At 40.2% G+C, this 24,450-nt stretch overlaps 1 protein-coding gene across 4 annotated transcripts; it reads left to right on the top strand.

The window, feature by feature from the left end:
* Positions 1 to 1,188: 1,188 nt before the first annotated feature.
* LOC5578712 (methylthioribose-1-phosphate isomerase) lies at positions 1,189 to 22,836 on the top strand. Of its 4 annotated transcripts, none has more exons than XM_021852177.1 (8): positions 1,189 to 1,208; positions 8,656 to 8,774; positions 11,240 to 11,294; positions 17,742 to 17,977; positions 18,055 to 18,210; positions 21,897 to 21,949; positions 22,197 to 22,562; positions 22,622 to 22,836. In XM_021852177.1, the coding sequence occupies exons 2-8, from the start codon at positions 8,698 to 8,700 to the stop codon at positions 22,759 to 22,761; spliced, it is 1,083 nt and encodes a 360-aa protein (XP_021707869.1). In that variant the 5' UTR covers positions 1,189 to 1,208; positions 8,656 to 8,697; the 3' UTR covers positions 22,762 to 22,836. The 4 variants fall into 4 exon arrangements, with proteins under 4 accessions (XP_021707869.1, XP_021707861.1, XP_001664017.2 ...); XM_021852169.1 differs by lacking the exon at positions 1,189 to 1,208 and adding an exon at positions 6,881 to 7,024; XM_001663967.2 differs by lacking the exon at positions 1,189 to 1,208 and adding an exon at positions 6,881 to 7,088.
* The last annotated feature ends 1,614 nt before the right edge of the window (positions 22,837 to 24,450 follow it).

Raw genomic sequence — 24,450 nt, 5'->3', positions numbered from 1 at the left:
TAAATTTCGGTGCGACATTCCACGATCATGACATTTCAGGCAGATGTTGACGTCATAATCCCGGTATCTCAGCGATCCAACTCATTTGTACTTCAGTGAGATGTTTCTATAATATGAAAACAGTGGTAAATAATTGAAACAAAAAAAAAAAATTGACAAAATTTTTCGATGTTGCTGCTCACGAAACACAGTTGCTGGTTTGAGAAGTTGTCAAAATGCGTTGCATTGTTATTTAATGCACGTAATCCTCAAGTAGACTTGTTTAATGTTTCAGAGATGCTGTATTTAGAAAGAATAAACACATCTTAATGAAAAAGAAAACGGCACAGTAAAATGTCAAAAAAGTCGACTTGTGGGCTTCGTGGCCGTGCGGTTAGTGTTACCAAGCATTTAGCCGCATCGAGTTAAGGAGTGTGGGTTCGATTCCCGCTTCAGGCCGAAAAACTTTTCGTCAGGAACGTATTTCGACTGTGCCACTGGGCGTTGCATGCTAGTCCGTTGTCTAGTGTGGTGCTTCCTTCAAAGGGCAAATCGTCCACTGGAAGCATGAACGTGTCAGTCAGTGTCTTTAAAAAAAAACTTGATATTTTACATGATAGTTTTCCCAGAATGCCTTCTGTAGCGAATTGTTTTAGAACCTTATGAAGCCTTCTTAGAGTATTGAATATAATCGCTTCCCTGAACCAATGCTTACGTTGTTCTACTATTGTCCTTCAGATTAATCTTCGGTAGACTCATCTTCCATTGAAAGAGGGAAAGTGAAGGCTTTTTGGGCCAGCGCAGATCTGCACACATCGCCACTGATATCATTGACAAGGTTTTCATGGTAAAACTGAGTGTTTGCGCCATGCAATTTCGAGAAATTAGAATGTTTTAGACACACAGCAGGATTGTTCAAATCAATGGAACCGCCATCAGCTTGTAGGCCAAACCTTGCTTTAAGTTTTACTTTGGTCTGTTTCAAATCCTACACCGACATCCAAATGTTATGCTGCAGGTGATTGCATTGAACTTTTAATTTTGGCCGGTGCAACAGTCAAATCTTAGCCAAGAAATTGTACATCACTATCACTGTCATCACTATTTTTTTGAGCATTGAGGGACATTACTACACTTTAAATATGCGAATACTAACAACTGCAAAAGTAATTGGGTTCGGAATCCATCGTAAACATGAAAATAAATGTGTTAAGGAGCACGATAACAAGGTAAGCGAGTCTTAAGTAATGGGACTGATATGCGGGTATATTTGTGTTAGACGAGCGAAATACTTGGATATCGAGTCCCATTTGCTAGTATTTTGGATTTGGACATAAAAAACTACCGCTTCAACTTTATTTCAGTAGTTAAAGATTTGTGCATACTTCGATCATAATGTGATGAGTAATTCTACCAGGATTGACTACTACCAACAGTGGCGAAACGAAAAATTTTACAATTATGTTTAGACGCGTTTTTCTCGACATGATGATTTTCGTAATGGGACTGTATTGCGAGTATGGGCAGTACAGTCTAGTTTATATTTTTCCTATAATCTACAACAGATTTGCTAGCGATCCACTCATAAAGCTATTTCGTTGATGTAATACTCATTTCTAATTAACCCTTTGCATTGATTTATTCCTTAAGGCCGCACGGGACGTCATCATAATCACCCTATTAATTTCAAGAAGCAAATCCCAAGAACCACTCCCTCGATGCGAAAAATGTATCACTATGATTCTATATATGTACCATCAGTGTACCAGATTTCGCTCATTTAGGGAAGTTATGTGTTCAAATGTTTATTATAAAATAACTATTGTGTCGATCAATACTATTTTCATGTCACAATGTAGCTCCAACTATAGGTAATCAGCGGCAAAATAAAAAGAATTTGAAAAACTTTTATAAAAAAATTTTTAATTGCATTTGTGTGCATCTAAGTGTTCCTATTTCCACTCACGGTAAACTGATTTTGTGACGTACTTACTAAAAAATGCATTATTTCAAATTTTGTTATTTATCCTGATATTTTGTTATGGTCGAACCATAGCTAATACTGCAATAAAGAAGGCTGTATACTAAAATCGACATTTATTTAAAATATTGTTTATTTTTTTTGCATGAGCGGTTATTGGAACACACAAAAATACATAGGGGAATGTGGGGCAAGATGAGCACCCGGGGCAAGATGGGCACCCCTAGTTTGTGTCGTTCCTACCGATTTGTTTTCAATACATTCTTTGGGGTTCTGATGAATATCATTAAATTGATATGATGGCCATAAATTTCAGCTAAAAAATCAACAGCACAACGTAAATATTGTCCAAAATACATAAAAGTCCAAAAATTTACCTTTTCATATAAGATTTGTTCATTTAAAAGTGATATTTTTGTTGCGTAAACAAATTAATTCATACGTTTTTGGCCGTATAGTTATAGAATAATCTTCTGTAGATAATCAGGAGCAAAACTTTTTATCAAATTTAAAAAATATTTCAATTGTTTTGATTATATTAATAAATTTACACCCTTGGGGCAAGATGAGCACCATGTCAAAATTAAGTAAAAGTGTGAAATTATAGAACCACATTTAGCTGTGAGCTTGACTTACGGTATTTTCTTTGCACAAAACAATTTTTCTAAAAAATATACAAACAAACAACAAACTTAATCGTTTTTTAAGTAAAATCTTAGCAATTTATGAAAAGTTATTTATTTTCTGATAAAAGTTTTGAAAACTAAGCTAGTTGAAGATATATATTATCAGATATTAAAGATAATATCTTGGGATATTGCAAGCATTGAAAAATAATAGTTTTCTTTAGTAAATTGCATCTTTTTATGGGGGTGCCCATCTTGCCCCGCAGTTTTTTTGACCGATGATAAAAAAGCTATTTTTAAAGTGTTATTTGGAAAACTATTTATCACTTTTTAAAACTTTTAATGGTTGGAGGTCAAAGTAATAATGTAAAAGATAAGGATGGTTACCAATTTTACCAAAATAATAACGTTTAAGTAGGCTTAAATCGCGCTTATCCTTAGGGTGCTCATCTTGCCCCACCTGACCCTAGTGTTCCAATAACCGCTCACGAGGTAGTGTTTTCAATATAAAGAAATATTTGACAGCGATTATCGTAGGATTTCCTCCAAATGTTTTTCCACTGATTCATTCACCGATTTTTCCAGTTGTTAGTTATAGGAGATTCACCACATATTCCTTCTTTACACAAACTTTCATTCCATAGTTTCGATATTTTTGCAAGAAATCCTACACTAATTCTTACGTCGTTTTTTTTTTTTCATTTTTCACGTGGATTCTTTAAAAAATCACCCACGATTACTTTCAGAAATTGCTCCGAAAATTTCCTCAGGCCTTATCCCGATGAAATCTTATATGAACTTTTCCAAGAATTCCTCAAAAAATTCGACCTGGAATTCCTCATTAAGTTTCTCCAGAAATTTATCTCAGAATATCTCCAGCATTTCATCAAAATGTTATTGCGGTGGTTCAAACTTTTATTTAATAATTTTCCAAAAAATATTTACGAACTCCGTGGATTCTTCAAAACGTAATTCAAGTTTCCACATAAGTTAGCTATTCTAACAGGTTTTTCTTTCATACTTATATTTCTTCAGGAAGTCTCATCGAATTTCTTTAAAAAGTCTTGTAGGACAATATTCAGAGATTCGAGGTTTTTTCAGTTAAGCTAAAAAGAATTTCATCAAAAATGCAAGAGTTATTTCAGAGATCCTCGTAAGAATTCATCAACGCATATTAGAACTAACACACACATTTTCTTTAGATATTCCACGCGGATTTTTCTCAACATTTCCTTCTAAATCCTTGACATTTCTCTGGAGACATCTCTAGAGGAACGACTAGAATTTTTTTTTAGATTTCTTTGGAAAATTTGAAAAAAATACAGGAATTTCTTGAAGGTATCAAACATTAAATCCTTGGAAGAATTTCTTATAAAGTTCTTGAAAAATCACAAAACAAACTCCTGAAGAGATCGGAGTAATATGTGGAAGAAATTCACGGTAAAACGAGCAGTAATAGAGGTCGGACTCAATTATCCGGAGACTCGATTACCGAAATTTGGATTTTGATACAGACAAACCTCTTTTTGCGCTCACTTTTTTTACGCTCCCTCTTTTTGCGCCCCCTCCATTTACGCTCCAAATTCCAACTTACGCTCCCTCTTTTTACGCTTTGAATTCCAAATAACGCTCCCACTTTTTACGCTCCAAAAATTCCATTTACGCTCCTGCCTGATAACGACCCACGAGAACCAATTTAGTAGCGTATTTTTGGAACGGGACCGATGAGTAGATGCCGGAAATCGATGTTTGACGCCATTTTGAATCCAAGATGGTGACTTCCGGTTTGGGAAAATCACTTGAAACCCACTAAATATGGGTATTTTTGGAACGGGACCAATGGGTAGATGACGGAAATCGATGTCCGACGCCATTTTTAATCCAAGATGGCGACTTCCGGTTTGAGAAAATCACTTAAAACCCATGCAATATGGGTATTTTTGGTACGTGACCGATGCATAGATGGCGGAAATCGATGTCTAACGCCATTTTGGAATCCAAGATGGCGACTTCCTGGGTTTCAATCAATTTTCCCCGTTCCAAAACCAAACTGGAAGTCACCATCTCGGATTCCAGAATGGCGTGAGACATCGATTTCCGGCATGTACTTATCGGTCCCGTTCCAAAAATACCCATATTTAGTGGGTTTCAAGTGATTTTCTCAAACCGGAAATCGCCATATTGGATTCAAAATGGCGTCGGACATCGAATTTCGTCATCTACCCATCGGTCCCGTTCCAAAAATACCCATATTTCGTGGGTTTCAAGTGATTTTCCCAAACCGGAAGTCGCCATCTTGGATTTTAAAATGACGTCAGACTATGGTTTACGTCATCCCTATTGATACCCTTGAGAAGTACCACGGATAAACCCCATCTCTTCGCAAAACTTGTCGAGATAAAACGAAAAGCTTTATTACGCCTCTAATACTTTTTACGCTCCGAATTCCAACTTACTCTCCCTTCTTTTTCGCTCCGATTCTTTTTGCGCTCCGATTCTTTTTGCGCTCCCCCAGTTAGGGGCGTAAAAAGAGGTTTGGCTGTATTCATGTTTTTCAGTTTTTATGCATAAATTTGAGATAATTTGGTATTGCAATATACAATATAAATGGTTTTGCAGTTTTAGACGTAGGTAAGAAAAAGAGGGCTTAAAAAGGTTTTTTTTTTGTGTATGCCGGTCAAAAAATTTTTTTTCTTAAGCCCCCTAACATTCCTAGAAAAAAATTTGGCTACGCCACTGCACCATATGTATAAATAAAACAACGATAAAATATAATATTTAGGTTCTTTAATCGCTGATTTAAGTTTTTTTTAGTGATTCGATTATCCGGAGGATTCGATTACCCGGAGTGAAAAAAAATGATACTCCGGATAATCGAGTCCGACCTGTACTTGTCATAATGTCAAGCGACTCCGACAAGTCTTAGAATTATTCTTAGAGAAATGTCTGTTCAAATGAGGAACCAAAATTTCATGACGTGGTTCATGTTGTTTTTTTTTTATATTCTTAATCGTCTCATCTCTCTTTGTGTTTTTTTTTCATGCGAGAGGTATCTAAAATTCTTATTTCTAAGACTATTAAACGCTGCCAGACCTGATTTCCCCAAGATATCATCTTGGAAAAAAAATACAAAATGCCCTCTAAAGAAATTGGGTGTATCGCTGATGTCCATGATTCAAAATCCCATCTTAAGGGAAAGGTTTTTTCTTTTATGTTCGAATAGACTATACTATACTAAAAATACTTTTATGTTCTATGTAAATTTGAGTATTTTTTGTTTAAGTGCTTTGAAACACTTTTTTTAAATAAGTTTTTAGTCATGTAAATGAACTATTCATCAACCATTTATGTTTTTTGGAAAATTTCCAGAATTTGGATTTTTTTAAACCTGGAAATCTTAGGGAATTTCATTTCTGTAAACAAGTAGACATCCTGAGAGATGGAGGTGCCCTAACATAAAACATCACGAAAGGTGTATTTGAAGCAACGAGAAAACTCATTCCAAATATGTGTGTGTTACATTAGATTGAATTTGTTAGGATTTCACAAACTACAGGTCGCGAACCATTTGTCATTAACTTTTATTTAAGAAAATAAATTTCAATAATTATCTTTGACATCTTTATGTATTTTGTTTCGCATTCAAAAGCAACATTCAACAGTATGTTTGGAACATTTGAAAAAGTGAAGAAATTAGAATTTATTATTCTGTAATAATAAAACACAAAATTTAATCAAAGCCTGTTCTATTCAAATGAAATAAAATGGATACATAAAAATGGTTACGTTGTGACCTAAATTTCGAGGAGGGCAACAGTGATATTTTTTTACGGCCGTTGCTGTGATTTCAAGCGAAAAATTTCAATTTCAAATATAATCTTGAATTTTAAAATTAATTAGTTAAGCTCATTGCGTTCATTATGCGTAATGTTTTAGGAGCGATGGAAACTAATAGTGACATGACAACCCTTGAGAATTGCTGGTGTACATACGTCCTATTTAATAAGGCTGTGTGCGATCTGTGATTTTTGACTTACTTTTAGCTTTGTTTTCAAGCTACTTGTAAGAGTGAGATAGTAAGACCGAAACAGACTCAGAATAAAAGTCAAAAACACTAAAGCATTTTAGCACCATACACAGCCTAATATGAGCCTGTGCAATGCTATAAAACGTTTGACTTTTACTGTGCGCTCTGTTTTCAAGTTGCCCGTGAGAGAGAGCGAGACAGCACCAACACACGGCGCACAGTAAAAGTCATGAGAACAAAAGAATTTATGGCACGTACAGAGGCTCATGGGAAGTTACACATATACTCTATAAATCTGTCAAATTTTGTTTACTTACGTTTAAGAGCTGTACAGATTTGCCGGTTACTTCATTTGGTTATTGATAATCACGTAGTTATTTTAGTACTTTCCGTGTTAAATTTGATAGCAGAGTGAGTGCACGTGCGGCATATTTCTACTATTACCGTATCTTATTTTAAGAATTTAATTTGTGAGGTATGTGTGGTTGTCGCCTTCTGGTTTAATAAATTTTGGATGTTGTAGATCGTAAGTTCAAAATAATCTATGTTGTGATTGTGACGAGTGGTTCGCTTATTATCGGTAATCATAAAACGACGCAGTCAATGAAACCTTAAGTCGAATTCCAAGAAGGAATGAGTCGGTAGTTTGCAGCTCAAAATCCTTATCTATCATGACATTGTTATAGTAGATAGCTGTAGGGGAAAGTAGGCTATAGTGAGATACACAGTTAATTTCAACGAATTAAACATAACGAATAGCTGAAAATCTATCAGCTTCGGGGATTTTACATACTGAATTTTGATAATTACTTTACCAAGATGTCAGTAAATCTATTCTTTAATGAGATCTCGGCGAAAGTAATTGAAATTCGGTAGCCGATATTCTCGGTAAAAAATGAACTCAGCCAATAATTACAGCGATGAGAGGCTTGAGAGATTTTCAAAAAGTTGGATTAGGGCAGCAAAAAGATCATACCAAAAAGTTATTAAAAAGTCTTCTTCGTTGTTATCACTAATTTTTTCGAAAAAAATATGACTCAGAAATCAGATCCTTTATTAATAAATCGCGATCGATTAATTTGTAAAGATTTTTCATGATTGTAAGCTGAAATCCGAGTTAGTTGTAAATCAATTTATAGCGCACCAGAACGCTATGGTGTAAAATTTGGAAAGTATCGCAATGATTTATTGCAATTCAGCATTTCGATTATCCAAATCATTAAAATTTATTGATGAATGAAATAATGATACAGTCACCCCACAGTTATGGATCAGCTAAGGGTCATTTTTTAGAATAAAATATAATTATAAATCATGGTGACCTTGTACAAAACAAAATTACCCGCCTGGCAATGCCAAATATAGTTGTTTTAGAGAACACACATAAAAAATCGCGGTTATTTACGAAAAAGTGTCGATTTCGATAGAAATTTCAAACGTTGTCCATCCCACAGATGTGGATCAGTGGAACAGGAGGGTCCTTATTATGGATCAAATCGACTCATATTATGGATCAGAACACTATAAAAGCAATTTATCGGTGAAGTAAACGAATGGTGTGATAGTGAAAGCATACGTTTCGGCGTTTCTTTCGGAATCGTCTTATCGTTGATTCATAACTGTGGTATGGGTTTCAATACCCCACAGTTATGAATCAACGCTTTTAGGAATAGGTTTGACATTTTTTTTTTCTACGGACGGAAAACACATGCTTATGCATATTATAATTGATTGCGATGCTGTACAGACATATGGTTCAAGTAGATAAAATGTGTTTTGCGTAATTGCAACAGTATTCGATGAGATATTCTCCGTTTAAGCCAACTTTGATCCATATCTGTGTGCTATCCATAACTGTGGGGTGACTGTACCATTGTTTTTGTTAATTTACTCATCGATCTCTGTAAAACGAATTGCCAAGAATGTATTTAAAAACTTCAAGGTTGTTGTATAGGTAGAGGGCCTAAGATGCCTTGCATCTAGTCGGTTTTAAAGTTGAAGGTTTTCTAGATTTCGATTATATTTTTACACATTTCTTTCAGATTCTCTCCGACCAAGACTAGAGCGTAAAACAAACGTCAACAATGAGCCTGAAAGCAATCAAGTACAGTAACGGAAAACTCGAAATTTTGGACCAACTTTTGCTTCCAGCTCAATCCAAGTAAGTATTGCCATAAATAACAGTTTTGTTTATCAAATTTCTTCTTACAGGGTGATTACTGTTTCCTCCAGGCCCATGACAACCATATATCGATACACAGTGTTCTTCGTAGCCAGGATGTCCCGGGCGATAAGTGAATATCGCCCACTGTCAGTTGTAAGAACTGTGAAAATAAAGACCATTGTTTTGTTTAATTGTTTGCTATGGTTTGATTATCAATTTTTGATATTGTTAAATCAGCTAATAATGTGCCAAAAAGTTGAAGCACATTCAACATTTCGATGGTTTTGGAAGGAGAGCAAACATTAAAAGGCATCCTGCAAGCCTCCAAGCAAGCAATCAGTGATTTGATTGTGAATCTTGCTCGATTATGGATCACAAACATTAAACAAAACTTCGCATTCTAATTGTACTCTCGATTCAAATTACCCGAAAATGGGTAAACACATGGAGATGTTGACTACGCTAAAAGTCGTCCCGTGCCATGGGCCTGGTTTCCTCTCAGTAAGTTACATGCTCGTAGAAAAAAGGATGCTTGTCAGTTCTGTATGTCGAGTTTTGTAACTCGACCAATTTATTTGTTTGAAGCGTTCAGCAAAAACACGTGTTTTAATATATCTATGAAATGCGTAATAAAGTGTGTACAGGCCGTAAAAAAATGTCAAAAATCTTTGTAAAAAGTTTCAAACAAAACTATTTTTTTGCAATTCCGTTTATTAGCCTACAGACTATATTAAAAAATGAACAACATTACGTTCTCACCAACAAAAACAGAACCGATCCGGGGGTAACATTGATCGGTATGACCCTTCTCGTAAAAAGTTCCAATTATCATTTATTGATGGAACAAAGCATGAATAGTGCATCTCTTTCTTACATTCAAGAGCTCATCAAATTTGAGGTCTTTGCAAAAACTGCGTTTAGTTCATGTGTAATTTTGGCAACTTTTTGAATCAATGATTTTTATCATTATGGATGACACTTCCTAAGATCCATGTCTCACATAAGTTCTGCAAATGGTATGAGCAACGAAAATACGCTTGTAACTAAAAATGGCATCGTCGAAAATGATTCCGTTGTTAAATCTTTCATAAATTTATTCAATTGAGCAACATCAACGAACTACTATAAAGAATGTAGACTAGAGTGATGCAAATTTTTGGATGGATCAGGGACGCGTTTATATGGGTCTTGATGTGCAAGAAAAGTGTAGAAAGAGGCCGTTTTCAAATGATTTGCAGCACCCTTGGATTATTTTTTGATAAAGTTTGAAAATTTGTCATTTTTAATCGCAAAAAGTGTAATAGGCAAAATATCAATATTTTTGGAAATTCAATTATTCAACCATTGAATTTGTCAAATCAATATTTTTGGCACTGGATGACTTCAGGGAAATGTGCACTATTTCAGAAGAATATTGGCATCAATTTTGTATATGAATTTGGAATGTTAACGATCATTAAGCAAGTATGTGAGGATGTGCACCATATAAATACTTCTTTTTTTCTATTTCACACATCTGGTTCATTATATAATAATTATTATAGGTTCAAGAAAACGCTTGATTAGGATTTGATTATTTGCTCCATTAGATAAAGCAATGAGCAATGTAATCCAGTAACATTTGATTTCAACAAGGATACGACTACGGAAAATTGATGTGTCTGTTATGTTTATATGGGCTGGTTAGTCTAATAAACTCTTAGCAGTAATACAAAATTTATATAGGTTGGACACTGACATGTACGTGATCTTACATGCGCTAGCTGGTTTATCAGGAGACGATGTCTGTAAAAAAATGTGATAACATTGTTATTTGCGAATTCTAAATATTTATTTCTATAGGTACTCATTAAGTATAGTTTACTTATCGTGAGATTCATTTTCATCAGAATATCCCTAGAAAAATTACAGAATAACATAAAATAGCAACAAATAATTTAGTAGTCAACATTGTCACATTTTTTGCGAACAGTGTAATAACAAATTATCCTTTAGTCCCATCGAAATGTGGTCTTCGGCAAAGTTGTAGCTGGGAAGTTTTCACATAAGATGAGTGTGTTCACTTTTCGATAGATTATTATGACGATCAGTTAGAGGACTGAACACAAAAGATTTGCCTTTTTCATAGTAATTTCCATATAAAATTCAAATAGCGTGTGCACAACCAAATTTCTTCCGAATCTCTTCAAATTTTGGGAGGATTATTTTTATCATAATTGACATCGTTTAAGCATAAGGGAGCAAAAACTTCAAAATTTGCATCAGTCTAATGTAGACATTCCCATGAAATTGCCTACCTTTAAGGCCCAATCGCAATGATAGCGAAACGGCAACGGGAAGCGGAACCGGTTCGTCAGCCATGGAAGTTTCAGCTAATAAGATAACAGACCCCTAAACTTAGGCATTTTGGATGGGAAAACAGCATCTGATTACTAACTGTACATTTTTTATCATTTACTTAGGTACATAGATGTTAAGGGAGTCGAAGATGGCTGGAAAGCAATCAACAAAATGCAGGTAAATATAATCATCATTGCGTGCAGCTAACGTTGTCGTAGTTTTCCCGCAATACCTCTGCCATATACCACTTTTTTTTTTGTTGGGATTTGAACCACTGCGACCATTAATTGATCTATTGTGGTATACCACTCGCTATTCATGTCAATTTTCGGCATCCTCCATTTTGTAATTTTCCACTGGCGTCGCTATCGGAACATCTTCTGATTCGCCCTGCCCAATATTAGCTGAAAAGTCCAAAAAGGTGAATAAGCGGGTTAGTGATTACTTGGGATGTCAACGTGAAAAAGTTCTAATGAAAGTAGGTATTGACGCGTTTGCTCAAAAGGACACGTGGCGTTCCCCTGAGGAAAGGAACGGCCGCGGTTTTGCTCCCTTTTTATTTCATTCTTATGGCAGATTACATTGCGGTGTTTCATCAAACACGGTTGTTCCTTGCCTGGACCATTCCTCCTCCTCCTCCTTCTGTCGGGTGTGAGATCACTGCGTCCATTTTTTTAGAACTATTGTGATATACCCTTTTGCTTTTACAAAGACCCTCAGTGGCGGGAACGCCACCGGAATACTTTGCGCGGTGACTGAACTTTTGGCCATCTGCCATTGATGGGCAGAAGTCCTAAGTTGCAGCATTGTGAATCCCCCAATCTGGTACGATCAGCCTGATAAAGCCGACCACTTCCCTGGGAGATGCGTTCCAAATATCGGCCGGCTCCAAAAAGGGCTTGCCAAATATTTTGGATCTTCGTTGTATATGTGCACTGCAGGAGCAGAGAAGGTGTTGTGAGGTTTCGCACGTTTCACTACAGAAACGGCAATTTGGGCTTTGGATGGCTCCGATCTTTTGTAAATGGTATCTGCTGGGACAGTGTCCAGTTATAAGACCGGTGTAGGTGCTGAGGTCCCTTTTGTTGAGACCAATGAGTTTTTGTGTTTGTTTCGAATTAATTGTGACGAATCTTTTAGATTGATTCGCATTGGAAACTGTATTCCAATTGGATATAATTTGCCTGGACAACCAGCTGTTCAGTTCAATATTTAGTGAGCAGTTTGATATGCCAAAGAATGGCTCAGGACCAATGAATGTATTGGCCGATCCATTCCTGGCTAGCTCATCGGCAATTTCATTACCCTCTAGACCCGTATGCCCGGGGATCCAATATAGTTTAACTCGATTGCGGATGGCTAGGGTTTTTAGAGCAAGAGCACATTCCCACACTAATTTTGAGTTAAAAGTGTAAGCTTTCAGAGCATGAAGAGCTGCTTGGCTGTCGGAGAAAATACAGATTGTGGCATTTCTGTAATTCCTCTGCACACATTCAATGATAGCATACACTTCAGCCTGAAAAACTGTAGGCCACTGTCCGAGAGGGACAGAGATTTTGGTTCTTGGTCCGTGCACTCCAGATCCAGAAAGATTGTTCATTCTCGATCCATCAGTGTAGAATTTGATTGAACCTGGAGGAATACTCGGTCCACCTTCTTGCCACTCTTGGCGAGAAGGAATGAACACCGTATATGATATGTCATAATTCACAACCATTTCCATCCAGTCACTGCATTTTTCTACAATTGGATTTATAGAAAATTCGTTTAGTATGCTTAGGTGACCGGTTAAATCACCTGGCAGAAGGTTTATTGATCGTTTTAGCCTCAGAGCGCTTTTCTCAGCATCCAGCTTTATGAATTGATCTAGCCGGGGCAGATTAAGCAATGCATCTAGGGCGAATGAAGGGGTGCTGCGAACTGCACCAGTAATGGCGACGCACGCGGCGCGTTGGATTTTGTTCAGCTTGGCTCTAGCCGTAACCTCGCTTGTTTTTGGCCACCAAACAAGGGAAGCGTAGGCTATTCTAGGCCGAACGATGGTTTTATATATCCACATGATCATATTAGGTTTTAGGCCCCACTTTTTTCCACAGGTCTTTGAGCAGACCCACAGAGAATTGAGACCTTTATTTACCATGTTTTGAAGATGTGTGTTCCAATTGAGTTTAGCATCAAGCGTAATGCCAAGGTATTTGACTTCATTTGAGTAAACCAATTGTGTTTGATTAAGGAAAAGAGGTTGCAGCTGTACCTTTCTGCGCTTTGTGAAAGGAACAATCGTAGTTTTTGAAGGATTTATCCCCAGTTTCTCTTTCAGACACCAGGAGAGCGTGTAATCGAGAGCTGATTGCATTCTTGCAAGGACAACGCTTTCAAATTTGCCGCGTACAATGATGACAACATCATCAGCGTAGCCAACAACCTCGAATCCTCTTTTTTCCAGGCTATTAAGTAGATCATCCACCACTAGAGACCATAGCAAAGGTGAAAGTACCCCTCCTTGAGGACACCCCTTTGTGGCCATGACAGTGGCGCACGATCCGCTCAACTCGGATGAGATTCGGCGATTTGCTAGCATAGCATGTACCCAGGTAGCAATGCATGGGTCAAATTTCCTCCTATGCATTGCTGACACTATAGACGAATAGGAAGCGTTATCGAATGCACCCTCAATGTCAAGAAATGCCACGATGGCGATTTCCTTTGCATGAAAAGTTTTCTCGATCTTGTTGACTAGCATGTGTAGTGCTGAGATCGTAGATTTTCCACTTTGGTAAGCGAATTGGTATTTGGAAAGAGGCATTGCTTCCATAAATTTTGAATTTATGAACTCTCCTAAGACCTTTTTCATTATTTTAAGCATCACTGACGACAGACTTATCGGTCTGTATGCTTTGGGATTGGTTTTGTCTTTTTTTCCCGGCTTCGGGATAAAGACAACTCGAACTTGACGCCAGTCATCTGGAATATGTCCTAAGACTAAACTGGCCTTAAAAATCTCTATCATGGGAGGAATAAGCGTTTGCTCCTCTTTCTGGATAAGCGCTGGGAAAATTCCATCCATGCCAGCAGATTTGAATGGCTCAAAGGATCTCACTGCCCTTTCCACCCTTTCTCGCGTAAAGGCTTCTTTGGCAACCTTCAATGCGTCTCTTTTGGTACTTGAGTCCCATGACAGGAGCTCTTGTTGACCAGAGACGCCATGTCTGTTGCCATTAGCGTTCACGATCGCGTCAGGGATTGAATCAGGGAAGTGAGTCCTCAGCATTTCACTCAGTGTTTCTGTGGGATCCACAGTGAGCGAACCGTCAGTCTTTCGGAGAGTTCCCAGACCATTGGAGTGGTCTTTCGATAGAGTTTTTTGAAGTCTGGCAGCTACGGGAGTCTTCTCAATGCTTTCACACATGAGGACCCATGATTTCCGCTTAGCTAGCCTTATTTCCTTATTGTAGTCTGTCAGAGCCTTTCGGTATAGGCTCCAATCAGTAGAGCGTTTGGCACGGTTTAACTCCCTCCGTGCAGTTTTCCTAAGCTTTTCAAGATGGTTGTTCCACCAAGGAACATCTCTGCTCGACCTAACAGTTTTAGTCGGACAGCTTTCTTGATATGCATTAAGAATTTTGGTTTTTATAGAGTCAGAAGCCATTTCTAACTCTAGTACTGTTTTGATATTAGGATTTATGATGTAGTCTTCGGATCGGAGAGTGGCTGAATAGGTTTCCCAATCAGTCTTCTTAGGATCTTTAAACGATTTTGCAATAGTTAGACCCCCTTCCCATTCAAAGACTATGTGTTTGTGGTCTGACATAGATATTTCATCAGAAACATGCCAGTTTGTTATTTTGTGGGAGATGGACTGACTACATAAAGTCAGATCCAGCACTTCCTGTCGTATGGCGTTTTCATATGTAGGCTTGTCACCTGTGTTACATATGTCTATGTTGTTTGAGGATAGAAACTGTAAAAGGTACTCACCTCGAGGATTTATATTTGTACTTCCCCATACAGTGTGATGCGCATTCGCGTCACATCCGATGACAAGGGGAATGTTTTTTGTTTCACAGTAAGAGGTTAGCGCAGCAATCTCTGGAGGAGGAACATCTTCCGCGTCGCCTGGAAAATAAGCCGAGACCATGACGATATCAGCCTTCCCTCTAGCGGTAGGAACCTCCACCCTGACTGCTACGATGTCGCGTTTAATGAATTCTGTAATTGGAAAGCATTTAGTGTCATTGCGTATTAGAATAGCTGCTCTTGGAGAGAGCTGGCTGTCATCATATACCAACTTGCATGAGTTTACATGAATACCCTGTATTCGAGATTGGTTGACCCATGGCTCCTGGATAAGAGCCACAGTGAACAGTTCTTTTGTGAATCTCCGGCAAAGCACATCCGTTGCGCTTCGAGCATGATGGAGATTCACTTGAATGATCTTAGTCATTTTTAGGTGTGCCGCAGTTTCCAGGACGGAGGTCGTCCTTCTTTGGATGCTGCGGATCATCTTGTATTTGTTTTGGATGATGTTTCGGGTGTTCGTGTTTGTCAATCTTCTTCCCTAGACCAGCCTTTTTTGTCTCTGTAGTCGAATTCAATCTTTTACCAGATCCACTGCTCTTAGATGGCACCAATCTGCCACCGCTAGAGCTAGGAGTTTGGTTGGAGCTTGAATCTTTAGAGACAGGCAGACTGGCCTTTTTAATGGGGTTTGATTGTGGGTTTTTGCTAGAGGCTGCCTTAGATTTCTCTTGGGGCACCCTATTAGTTGAATTTTCGTTCGACTGAGTGGTTTTGCCCTTTATTTTTCTCAGCTGTATTTCGCCAAAGCGATAGTTGAGGATAAAGTTGGATTTTGTTAGGTTCGCCATAGACGGCCCATCAACCGTAAATATCCACTCGACATGGATATCGTTTGGTGTGCTTCTTTGGAGAATACGCCAACTAGAGGTTGTGATCTTGTTTTGACTCTCGATGAGCGTTTTTATGCGCTCATCACAGTATTTTGCACTTTGTGGAAAGAACGCACGAATTGGTTCTGGACGCTGAATTTTCTCCTCGTCCATTGCTTCCAACTCGGCACCTTCCCAAGGGATGAGTGAAGGAGTTATTTCTTTTACCCAGTCTGCAGTCTCGAGATCCTTGCAGACAAGAACCATGTATCCAGACTTGTAGAGCAGGTTGCAGAATTTTGGTTTCATCGGCTCATTACGCTGTTTCTCCACTTTTAGCAGCAGGGCCTCCTGAAGAGCATCAAGCTGAGTCGTGGAAAGATGGGATGTGGGAAAGTGTTTCGGAACAACTCCGACCTTCCTACGATTGGTCATGTCACTGTAGCTATGACCAGCCGTTTGGTTTTCTCCACTATTTTGGTGACCGTCACTTGACTGCTGAGCCATTGGGCCATCGTGGTTGGATTGCTCAGCTCGATCTCTGGGATCCAGGCGTTTCTTGGTTCGTTTCTGCTTGGGGACGTCCTCACTGGTAGCCGAGTTGTCTAGGTCCGTCCTGCCACGTTTAGAGGAAGCTAGCTCATCTTTGCCCTTCCCAAGTTGAATGAGGGCTTCAGATCGACTCACGCCGCTCTGCATCAGTGCTTTAAACTTCTTCCTTTGTCCTCTCGTGAGGTTTATTTTTGTCGTCTGTTGGTCATTCGCGTTGTTCGGATGACATGAAGGATCCGTTTTGGATTCAGATCCTGATGGTTGAGATTCTGGGATGTTGATGATAACATTTATACCATCGTTATTATCGTCGTCCATGTCCAGTTGGGTGTCCGGATACGGATGGTTTGTTGATTTTTTGTTGCTTACTTCGGTTGCATCGGTAAGCATATCCTCCTGTGAACTTGCGAGTAACTGCTCTTCGGTTAGCTCAGTATTGCTCTGCACGTCCTCCACTACCATTGGCTCCGACTGAGAGAGGCAGTCGACACCTTCAAGATTGTTGTTGTTTTGATTTGTACTCATATTTGTTCCCACGAGTCGCTGGGGAATAACGGTCCGCTGCATCATTGCCCCGCCATAATGCAGTAAGAGCTACATGCTGGAGAGTTCGCCCTGGTGCTCTCCAGGCTCCGTTAGCGATTGAGCATATTTTAAACCCCCTCAACCATTCATCCATCAGCACGGGTCGCATCACACCTTGGGATTGGGGTTACCTGATTAGTAGATTTTTACTACAGGATCAGGCAATCCGTAGTGTTATTCTTAGCCAGTTGAGACAACCACTACCGACACTACACGGCATCGGTGGTTCAGTGGTAGAATGCTCGCCTGCCTGGACCATTGGACGCGTGGAATTTTGGGCAAATGCTCGTTTTTGGAAATTTTACAACAGCCGCGCGGTGTATCATATCCGCACCAGTCAATATTCGATTTCGGAGGATTTGTCGTACTGTCCTTTATCGAGCGGCCAGTTACGAACTCATTTCCTATAGCTGACAGATGACGACTGAGGGTCAGAGAGGCAGTTAAATCGCCAGTAGTTTCTCCGTCACACCTAGATCAGGTCTGCGTTGTTATCATATTCACTTCTTAGCTTTCCTCAAAGTGCTGGCGCCGACGTTATCTGTACCTACTCCTATTATAATACCATACCTAAGATATTGAACTTCTCACATTTCAGGTACGAGGCGCCCCTGCGATAGCGATTGTTGGCTGCCTATCGCTGGCGGTTGAAATTTTCGGTGAAAAGTTCGACACCAAACAAACTTTCAAGCAGGAGGTGGAAGGCAAACTGAATTATTTGGTTTCCGCCCGACCAACGGCAGTCAACATGAAGCTGGCAGCTGAGGATTTGATATCTCTGGCGAACGCGCTGGCACAAGACGAATCTATTTCGGTAGATACTATGAAAGAAAGGTACTGGTGTGACTGGGTTTGATCGTAGTTCTGTAGACTTCTCTGCTGGTTCATAAAGCTTTCTCTTGTTTCAACAGGTTTCTGAAGGCGATTGAAGACATGCTTGATAAGGATATTGCCGATAACATGGTGATCGGTAAAAATGGTGCCGACATAATTCTATCCCATATTCCCAATGGAGGGTCGGTCAGGATATTGACGCATTGCAATACTGGATCACTGGCGACTGCAGGGTATGTTGTTTGGAAGAAAATATATTTCATATAAGCTTTTCATGATTCATAAAAAAGTAAAATATTGGATGGACTTGCGCAATTATGCGATTGATGAATTGAAAAAATGACCAATATAGGACAGTACAACGTAGGGTAAGAGAACTTATTCGCGCCATTTAACTCGGTTTAGGTCTGTGTGTCTCTAGTTCCTCTTAAGACCCACGTTTCTAATATATTGCTTCTCTTGGTCGATTTACGTAGCGCGTGTATCCAACTTAGGGATGTTTTGAAGGCGGAGATCGTCAAAGATGCGCCAGATTTAAGTACTCTACACCTATATACGCTATTTTTAATTAATTTTGACAATGTTTGATGCGATTGAGTCGCAGTCGAGGATGGAGTGAGGCGGCCTTGATACCGATGAAATCTTCCGGGAAGCGCAGACGATTAATTAAATCAACGATGAACGGTTTATAAAACTGCGTTTACACTGCGTCTACAAACTGGGTTTACACTGCAGTTTGTCCGAATCTTTCTGAGGACTACGACAGTATGATGGACTTTTGTGCCTGCTGTTCAAAATTGCTCCTAAAGGTGGCATGCGGAGAGCTGGGCTTAACGATTAAGGTAGGATTTTCACGAGATCAGGTCAGTTTGTTTGCTTCGCGGGTGTGGATATTATTGTAATTAAGCTTAAACCCGTAGTATATTTGCTTGTTTGAGTTTGTACCCTGATGCGCTTATCTCAACTTGCATACCAAAAAAATGGCTAACGTTTCCAAGGTCAGCCACGAAAAACTGTTCCCGAAGCGCCTTCAGAATGGACAGGAACTCCTTCGTTGTTTGCGTTACGATGACCATGTCATCGACGTATATCAGATAATACGTAACCAAACCATTCGTACGTCGTGCGTACAAACAAGGATCCGCTTCGGTCAGCTTGAACCCCATGGATTTGAAAACCGCATCCACTTTACGATTTTATTCGTGCGTTGACTGCTTCAGGCCGTACAGACTACTACTTAATCGGCAGACCGTCGTTTCGTCGCCGACATGGTACCCCTCTGGTTGACGCTTGTAGACGGTTTCTTCAAGTACACCATTCAAGTACGCCGTTTTACGTCGATTTGCTTTACGATGGAACCTCTCCGGCAACAGTCAACAACATCCGGAATGTCGTTTGTTTTGCCACCGACGCAAAGACCTCATCATAGTCGGACCGCTGCGAAAAGCCTTGAGAGACGAATCTTGCTTTGTGGCGAATCACGTTGTCCTTCTCGTCCTGCTTAGTTTTGAGAGGCAAATGGCAGTCGATGTCCTTCTGGTCGCCCGGAAGCTGCACCAACTCTCACGTGTCGTTTCGATCAGTGCTCGGAACATTTCGTCCATGGTGGATTGCCATTGCGACGCGTCGTCGTTTCAACGACTCCATTCGCGTTTGCAGATCGTCTTGACTTGCTCGCCGGACATTTGCTTGCCTGCAGTCCTTGTTGCCGTTTGTTCTGGCTGGCTAGTTCGAGCTGCTTTTTTTTTTTTTCGAAAATACAAAATCATTGTACATGCCTCAAGACTTGCCCGGAATTGCGCGCTCCCGACCGCTGCGCCTCAACACCTGTGACTCCGGTGGATTTGAAGATTGTCACGGTGGGGACGCTGAAATTGTCACGTCACCATCAGCACCTTCTGAGTATTCGCCGCCGCTGGTTTCAGCTTGCGAAAAAAGATCGTCAGATCCAGACGCACCTTCATCGGATGATTCTTCTCCACGTGTAGGCCGGACTGGTTCATCTCGCGGAATCGGTTCTATCGGACTGGCATCAAAGTCCAAAGTATCGAACGTTCGCACTCACGTTGGCTTGCTCTTCGTAATGGCTGGTTTAGCCTTCACCTCGGCTTGTGGCAGCTCGTTCAGGAAAACTACGTCTCGGCTCCTGATCACGTTCTTCTTTACCGGATCGTATATCCGGTAAGCTTTGGTCAGCCCGTCGAAACCGACCAGGATGAGTTCCGTCGATTTTGTATTGGGAATGTGGACCATCGTCTTCGCACCAAAAATTCGCACATGGGAAAGATCGGGTTTCCGACCGGACCATGCCTCATCTGGTGTTAAATTGTGACCTATGGTGGGGGACCGATTGATCATGTGCGTTGCAGCTGCTACCGCTTCCGCCCAGAAAGGCTTCGGTAGTTTCACCTCATGGAGCATGCATCTTGCACGTTGGACAACAATTCGATTAACACACTCGGCCAACCCGTTTTGCTCCGGTGTGTATTCGGTGGATTTTTGGTGGATGATTCCGGCTTCGGCAAGGCGTTTCTGAAACGATTTATTACAATACTTCTTACCGTTATTGCTCCTGATAGCTTTCAATTTGGCACCTGTTTGCTTCTCCGTTAAAGAACGAAACTGATCGAATGCGTTCAGCACCTCAGCTTCGGATTTCGTCTCCAGAAAGTAGACGAATATACGCCGCGTCCAATTGTCCATGAATGATACGTTGTTAACGAGGTTTCTTCCATTGATCCGCAAATGTCCGTATGGACAAGCTCCAACAAGCCTGTTGCTTGGAAATGGGAGACGAGTTTGCTTATCCATGGCTTAAACCAAATAGTTGTCGATCGCTATTTCCTTGAATTCGACCCCGGTAGCAAGGCCGTTCTTAGAAGCTTCAAGCTGCGTACGTTGAGGTGACCCATTTTCTTATGCCAGACGTCCAAGTTGACTAGCTTTGCTGCGAGTGATAGAGCCTTCTGTTCCTCAGACTCGGGAATGGAACGACACATCGTGGGTACCGCTTGCAATGACGTCACCATTCGAATCAATCACCTTCATCAATTACCTCATGACCTCGTCGCACGATTTGACTTACCGAGAGCAGATTGCTGGAAATCGTTGGAATGAACCTGATGTTGTTCAAAACTATCGGTGGATTTTTCGGGCAATACTTTGGAAAAAGTTTGACGGTCCCGGTCGCAGCTATTTCCATCACACCATTATCGGCTGTCATGACTGTGTGCTATTCATGGTGAAGTGGTCCGATGCGCCAGAATCGAAAACCCAATTGTCGTTACTATGGCAACTAATAAATAAATAAATAAATAAATAAATGCTGACCCCTTCCTCGCCTCGCGTTTTACCTGGCATTCCCTAGCAATATGCCCGTACCTATGGCAACACTTGCATCTCGGACCTTTGGGCTACGCAGGCTGCGTTTTCGGAGGAATTGTTTTTTTTTTCAACGAACTTCGTTTTATCCGATGAGATTTGCACTTCATGGAGCAGCTTCGTGTTGCTGTTGCCGGTGAAGGGGATGCCAGAATTTTCCAGATTGAATGGTTTTGAAACCTGCTACGAGATTTGCGGAATCTGTTCCGCTTGGCAACAACCAGCACCGCCGCGAGAGACATTTTCTGCTTCGAGATTCTTCTTTTGAAAAAAAATTCGGGTCAATAACCTATAGAAGTAGCCAGAAAAACGAACTACTCTTGGCAGTGGTAGAAACAGAAGAGGGAAACTTTTGTTCAAATTCAAATCTAGCCTGCTACGTTTGTCGTTCGGTCTGAATGCCTACAGTTATTGATAAAATAATCCAACACTTTCTTACAACTCTATAAACAACGTTAAAGTAAATGACTCATACTTATGTGTCTCTGAGAATTTAGACATTTATTGATTATCGTCATATTTTCTCTTATATTTTTAGCTACGGAACTGCACTTGGAGTAATTAGAAAATTACACGAAATGAATCGATTAGGTAAGTGTACCTTAAGAGCTTGACTTTTTCGAGTCTCCTAGCATCCAGAACGGAAGGTTTGACAATCTGAATGTTTGGGGTAAATTGACAATCATGAATATTTGGGGTAAATTGATAAATGTCTATAAATCGACTCAATTTTTGGTCACCTATAGCAATTGCTTGGTCTATACAATAAACAGCCCTGTTTTGTGTAATTTTGAATTAGAGAATAATTTTCGAACACCCTTCAAATTTCAACTCCCAGAACATGTCTATTGCACCGAGACGAGGCCATATAATCAAGGTGCTAGGCTGACGGCCTATGAGCTGGTTCACGACAAGTTACCCGCAACGTTGATTCTGGACAACATGGTTGCATCACTGTTCAAGTCTCGCCGAGTAGCGGCAGTAGTTGTTGGAGCAGATAGAGTCGCTGCCAATGGCGATACGGCCAATAAGATCGGGACGTACCAGATTGGAGTTGTTGCCAAGTATCACGATGTACCATTCTATGTGGCGGCACCGTTCACATCGATTGACTTGAAAATTCCATCCGGCGATCGTATTGTAATTGAAGAACGGCCCGATCGTGAAATGACTCATGTAGGAGAACACAGAATTGCCGCGCCTGGTCAGTATTTGTCATTTAGTAGCCATTCTGACATAATATCGTTTCATCTGTACTCGTAGGAATTGCATGTTGGAACCCAGCATTCGATGTTACTACAGCTGATTTAATCACCGGTATCATCACGGAGAAGGGAGTGTTCAAGCCAGCTGAACTAAAGGAGAAGGTAGAACAAATTATATCGACGAACCAAAAACTATGAAAACTATAATTTAGATTATTATGTTTATCGAAATAAACTGTTTATTTTGTTGCTCATGAGCATTTCATAATATTAGACATGTAAGTCTAATCCTTGTAGTATAATATGACAGTACCTTTATTATCTGGAAATTTGGGAGGGTTTAGCAGTTCACGGTACAACCCCTCCAAATAAGCTCTAAACCTGGGGGACACTATGAGCCTCTGTACTGGCCTCTCCCCGAAGAAATACCGTGAGGTGGTTCCGGGGAGATAAGGGTCTGAGGCCAAGGGTAATGTCTGTGCTCTCTGTATACCACTTGAGCAATTCAACCAAAATTTGATGTACCCAATATACAAAAAGGGTGACAAGCTAGAATGTGAGAACTATCGAGCGATCATCATTCTTAACGCAGGTTATAAAGTGCTTTCCAGATCATCTTCCGCCATCTATAGCGGCTGGCAAGCAGATTTGTGGTAAGTTATCAAGCCGGTTGGGGTTCATTCAAATCTTACGTAACGCAAAATTTGCCAATTTTAGATCCCCTTCCTCCCCCACATAACAGCTTTTGTATGGAAAATTCTGAATTTTTGTATGGACCATAACACTTCCCTTCCCTCCCCCTGTTGCGTTACGTAATATTTGAACGATCCCTTACGTGGCCGGGTGATCGATAACAGACCAAATTTTGTTGTTGCCGCAGATCCTCCAAAAGTATCGCGAATATCATGTCCCTACGCACCATCTATTCATCGATTTTAAAGCGGCCTATGATACCATCGACTGCGAAGAATTATGAAAATTATGGACGAGAAAGGTTTTCCCGGGAAACTTACTAGACTGATCAAGGCAACGATGGATAGTGTACAGTGTTTTGTGAAAATATCGGGTGCGTTATCGGACCTGTTTGAAACACGCAAAGGACTTGTCGAAGACCTTGTCGAAGGCGATGGTCTTCCCTGCTTCCTGTTTAATATTGCGCTAGAAGGTGTTATGAAATGGGCGATCTTCAATAAATCCAACTAGTTCATCTGTTTCGCTGACGACGTGGACATTGCCGGAAGAACGTTCCAGGTGGTTGCTGAACAGTATACCAGGCTGAAACGTGAAGCAGATCGGGTTGGATTGAAGGTAAATACGTCGAAGACGAAATATCTGCTGGCTGAAGGGACAGCGCGATAGGGCTCGAATTTGCAGGTGCGTCATGATCGACGGAGATGAGTTCGAGGTGGTGGATGACTTTGTCTACCTCGGATCATTGGTAACGTCGGATAACAACTGCAGCAGAGAAATTCGAAGACGTATCAATACCGGAAGTCGTGCTTACTACGTGTAACTGTAGATTAATGGTGACTTCTTTCTAGTGAAACTGATTACAGAGCATTTTAAAACACTAACACCAAGTCGGTTTGCAGTACACCAGTCGGAGAAAATATCGATAAGTTGTTGTAGGTATCTGCAGTCATCAGCTGTACGGACTTCTGAATAGATTTTGACGTTATCAGCATAAACAATTTTGCATCCTTTAGGAAGTACTAAGTACACATCATTGAAGAAGATCGAAAAAAGAAGCGGTCCAACGTTGCTACCCTGTGGAAGTCCAGAGGTACTGTAAAAGCTCCACGACTCAGCATTCCCAAGTTTCACAGACAGTGAACGATTGGAAAGGTAAGATTCCAACCATTGCACAAATTTGTCGGAGGCACCTAA

This window comes from Aedes aegypti, chromosome 1, assembly GCF_002204515.2.
Source record: "Aedes aegypti strain LVP_AGWG chromosome 1, AaegL5.0 Primary Assembly, whole genome shotgun sequence".
Taxonomy (NCBI): domain Eukaryota; kingdom Metazoa; phylum Arthropoda; class Insecta; order Diptera; family Culicidae; genus Aedes; species Aedes aegypti.
The sequence above is the reverse complement of the archived record's forward strand: the minus strand, read 5'-3'. Positions and strand labels throughout refer to the sequence as shown.

Excerpts from the sequence above, each read along its gene's own strand:
- LOC5578712 (XM_021852177.1), top strand. The coding sequence starts at position 8,698 with ATGAGCCTGAAAGCAATCAAGTACAGTAACGGAAAACTCGAAATTTTG. Across the intron at positions 11,295-17,741 it reads AAGCAATCAACAAAATGCAG|GTACGAGGCGCCCCTGCGAT; the intron begins GTAAATATAATC and ends CTCACATTTCAG. Across the intron at positions 17,978-18,054 it reads GTAGATACTATGAAAGAAAG|GTTTCTGAAGGCGATTGAAG; the intron begins GTACTGGTGTGA and ends TTGTTTCAACAG.